At 50.1% G+C, this 4313-nt stretch overlaps 1 protein-coding gene across 1 annotated transcript; it reads right to left on the bottom strand.

Moving 5' to 3' along the window:
* Window positions 1-480: 480 nt before the first annotated feature.
* LOC124662986 (cytochrome b5) lies at window positions 481-2332 on the bottom strand. The gene is made up of 3 exons (XM_047200756.1): window positions 2158-2332; window positions 1064-1130; window positions 481-986 (listed from the first exon to the last, which is right to left on the bottom strand). Exons 1-3 carry the CDS (start codon window positions 2245-2247, stop codon window positions 730-732), a joined length of 414 nt encoding a protein of 137 aa, XP_047056712.1. The 5' UTR covers window positions 2248-2332; the 3' UTR covers window positions 481-729.
* Between the last annotated feature and the right edge of the window lie 1981 nt (window positions 2333-4313).

Raw genomic sequence — 4313 nt, 5'->3', positions numbered from 1 at the left:
TTCTCTTTATCGTCAGCCCTTCGTCAAAAGTTACTTTGCTTAGCTCATCTTTGTCTTCTAGCTCTGGAGAGAATCTTTGACCGGTCCTGCCGACAGGCTCTCCTTTCCGGTATCTTCCTTACCGGGTTCCGGTATACCCCTCTTGGGGATACCGGCTTAACTCCACTTAGCTAAACACTTAACCTCAGGTTCCTGTATAAACATTAAACCGGTATCTTGATGGCTCATACCATCCGGTTTGGCATGCCTTTGGCATACCGGGGGTCATCCCCCCAACACTCTATGAAAAGTGTCACACTTCTGAGCTATGGCTGCCAATGTAAATCCGTGAATTGTTGGGGTGCTGCTTTTTTTGCTTCTGTGAAAGATGTAGCTTGCTATTGCCAAAATAATACTACACATTTTAGCATGGACACATCATTTAGCGTGACAACATCCAGCAAAAGAAACATATACAGTACCAAAATTAGACGAATCACATCAAATAAGAATAACAATCATCAGCAAGATGGGAAAATATACCCAGATATCTATCAGTTTCAAGTCACTAATTACCAGTGGATGTCTTTGAACCAGTTCCCAAATTTCCACGATGGTACAAAATATGCATGCAATCCCCACTAAACTTATTCAGTTCACCATCTTTCGACAGACTGATTGTTGATATAACAGTACTAAGCAGATTCCGACTCGGTGTAGAATATCCATAGTAAAGACTGATAAACAATTCTAGGCAGACTCCGACTTGGTGTAGATCCGTACGGCAACAGCCAGGCCGAGTATGGCGAGGGGGACCAGGAACTGGAGGATCTTGATGACGAACTCAGGGGTCTTGTCCTGGTTATAGTGCGGCTGCTTGGGAGGCGTGTACTTCACCTTAGTGGGTATCGTGGTCGCATCGATCTCGCCAACGTAGTACTCATCCATCATCGCCCGTGCGGTCGTGCTGTGCCCTACGTCCTCAAAGTCGTCGGTCGCATCCTTGGCTGCAATTCGAATGGGGCTTTGTAAGCTGAAATGGCATACCCTTGTTTACCAAAGAATCATGGGGAAAGGCAAGTACCAGTTGAGGAGAGCAGGACGTCGTCGCCTCCAGGGTGGTCATCGAGGAACTTGGTCACATTGTACACCTATAGAGCAACAAAATTCTTGAGTGAGTTTGGGTTCTGTGGAAACTGAAATAGACATTTTCAACTTGAACGTGTATGTAATTTGCAAGAGAACATCAACACAATAACTGCACGCTAAGACTGGCTTTCGGAATTATCTTAGCAAACATTGTGGCCGCGTCAACATCTTCTCTGGATGGAAAAGCAAAAGCTGGCCCCAGGAAGATGACATAGTACCAAACGGTACTATTAGTGCAGCAGAAACACTGAACAGGATGTAATCGCGTGGTTGTCAATCAAACATTCACTACTATATGAACAAAGCAGGGTAATAATTCATGTCAACAGAAAAGTGAGGATGAAACAGGTCAGCGCGCTGTGTAATAACCCAATAAAAACAAATAAATAAAAAGGAAGTGCATTATGTTGCATGATATCTCGTGAAGAAAACTGGACCGCATCGCCGGTTCCAGCTACTAAACTGAACTAGGAGCGCTTCAGTTGTTCCAATAATATCTCGCGAGTAAACAAGGACAGGCGTTCGGTGCCTCTAACCAGCGGGTACAGAGATGAAGACGACGCTAGCAGAATTAAGTGCTGGGAATTATAAGATTCTCATCTCACTGCAGCATATACTATATACATATTTCCTAATATCTTTGTGATGACATACTGTGCAGTTGACCGGCAATTGAGGTTTATATATATAATAATAAGAAACAAAAAGAAATTGACATGGAAAGGCCAGAACTGCACCCGGAGAGAGCTCCCTGGATCTAAAATCCATGGAGTAGACAAGCGCGAACCGAAATTCCTAATGGATTTATACAGTTGAAAAGAGAAGCCCAGATCAGGAGCAATTGTGATACAGACAATTCTTATGGCGAAGGTCGTAGGACGCAAGTGTTAATTGATCCGCACAGCACGCGATCCGCCTGGCGGAGATTCCCAAGAAAGCGAAAGCGAAAGCGAAAGCGAGGGAGGCTCCGGATCTCGCTGAGCAGGGGAGGAAGGAAGAGAAAGAGAAAGAGAAAGAGAAAGGAGGGACCTTGCCGCCGATGACGAGCCAGCAGTCGTCCTTGGAGCTGTGCTTGGCGACCTCCTCGAGGGTGAACACCTTGGACGACGACGACGACATCTTCTTGTCTCCGAAGAAGAGCAGAGAGGGAGGTAGGGGAAGAAGAGAGTGGTTTGGATCTCTCGGAGCAGAGAGTAGGAGGGAGGAAGAGAAGGAGAATTGATTGGGTTGGGGTAGGTGTGGTGCTGAGGTGTGGGAGGTTTTGGACGGGCCCACCGGTCATTCTCGGTTAGTATGGTTGGGGAGTTTGACCCACCTACCCCAGCCGGCCACATCTCTACCTGGCGTACGCCGTGTGCTCACCATACTCCCTCTCTTCTCTTCTCTGTGGGCGCCGCACTACCCAACCGGGTTAGCAACATCAATTTAGCAGCATCACCATCAACTACTACCTCCCTCCCAGGTCCCCCAAATAGTCCCGGTACCTTCGTATAGCGGACACCTAGCATCGCATCCTCTATTTAGTGAGTTGTTCTCACACCGGTGTCTCCAAACCGGCGGCTCGATAGATTTTTTTATAAAAAACTAAATATTTTTACTTGAGTTTCATTTTAATGTCATTCGAGGTTCGAGGAATGAATAATATTTTCGGGTAAATCCGAGTAAACATTATTCACTCCTCGACCCCGGATGACATATGAAACCTGCTTCATCTCTAGCATACTACCTACTGGCCATCTGGCTCTATGAAGGTGGACGATCGCCCATCGTTCTCTTCGGTGCTCTCTCCCCTCCTTTCTTCGCTGCTCCTCCGTCGATGATCTCCTGCTCTCTCCGCCACGAACGTCAAGTAGGCAGCTCTATCCGCGGCCACCGCCTCCTGACGCAGCTCGCCGCTCCAGGTCCTCCCGCCGCCGACGGTGATCCAACTCCTCGCCTCCGTAGGCGGAGCTGCATCTCCACCAAACGCCGCCGCTCGCGGAATTCATCCCGACGCCGCGTCTCCTCCCCGCCGCAACCGCCGCGGCGCAAGCTCCTCCCGGCCCTTCCGTTGGCGCGCCTCCCACCGGCGCCGGCTCAGCTCCTCTCGCCGCCGCCGCGCCTCCGGGAACTCCGGTCGCTCCGCCTCCTCCTGCTGCCGCCGCTCCACCTCCCCGGCCTCCGCCGCACCGCCTCCCGCCGCGTCTCCCGCAACCGCCGCGCCTCCTAGCGCTCCCGACGCTCCGCCTCCTAGCCCTGCTGCTCGTTCGTGACATAGGCATCAACGGTCGCCGCCGATGGCGCGTGATGCACACGTCCGTTGGGAACCCCAAGAGGAAGGTGTGATGCGCACGACGAGCAAGTTTTCCCTCGGAAAGAAACCAAGGTTATCGAACCAAGTAGGAGATGAAGGCCACGTGAAGGTTGTTGGTGGAGGAGTGTAGTGCGGCGCAACACCGGGATTCCGGCGCCAACGTGGAACCTGCACAACACAATCAAAATACTTTGCCCCAACTTAACGGTGATGTTGTCAATCTCACAGGCTTGCTTAGTAAACAAAGGATTAAACGTATGGTCCGGAGAATGATGTTTGTTTGCAAAGAACACTAGAGAACAATGATTGCGATAGATTGTATTTCAGATGTAAAAGAATGGACCAGGATCCATGATACGTCCATTTTGCATCACTATTTTATATCATAATTTACTGTTATTCATTGATATCTTTTCATATTTAGAGATAATACTTATGTTATTTCATCTATTTTGCATGTTTCATGATTATTGGAGAATCGCGCACCGGAGTCAGGGTTCTACTGGAAAAAGCACCGTCAGAATGCAATATTTCGGAAGATCAGCAATTGACGGGAATTATACTAAAAATCCTATTTTTCCAGAAGACGGAGGTAGCCAAAAGGAGGAGCCGAGGAGGGCCGCCATGGGCCCCCCCATAGGCCGGCGCGGGCCCTGCCTTGGCCGCGCCACCTTGTGGGGAGGGGGCCCACAACCCCCTCTGGCCTCCTCTCCTTCGCGTACTACTTCGTCCCGAAAACCTAAGCTCCAGAGGATAGTCGCGAAGAGTCACAACCGCCTCTGCGGGGCGGAAAACACCAGAGAGAAAAGAGCTCTCCGGCAGGCTGAAATCCGCCGGGGAAATCCCTCCCGGAGGGGGAAATCGACGCCATCGTCACCGTCATCGAGCTGGA

Source organism: Lolium rigidum, chromosome 6 (genome assembly GCF_022539505.1).
Source record: "Lolium rigidum isolate FL_2022 chromosome 6, APGP_CSIRO_Lrig_0.1, whole genome shotgun sequence".
Lineage (NCBI taxonomy): Eukaryota > Viridiplantae > Streptophyta > Magnoliopsida > Poales > Poaceae > Lolium > Lolium rigidum.
Note: the sequence above shows the minus strand (reverse complement) of the source record. Positions and strands in the feature narration are given on the sequence as shown.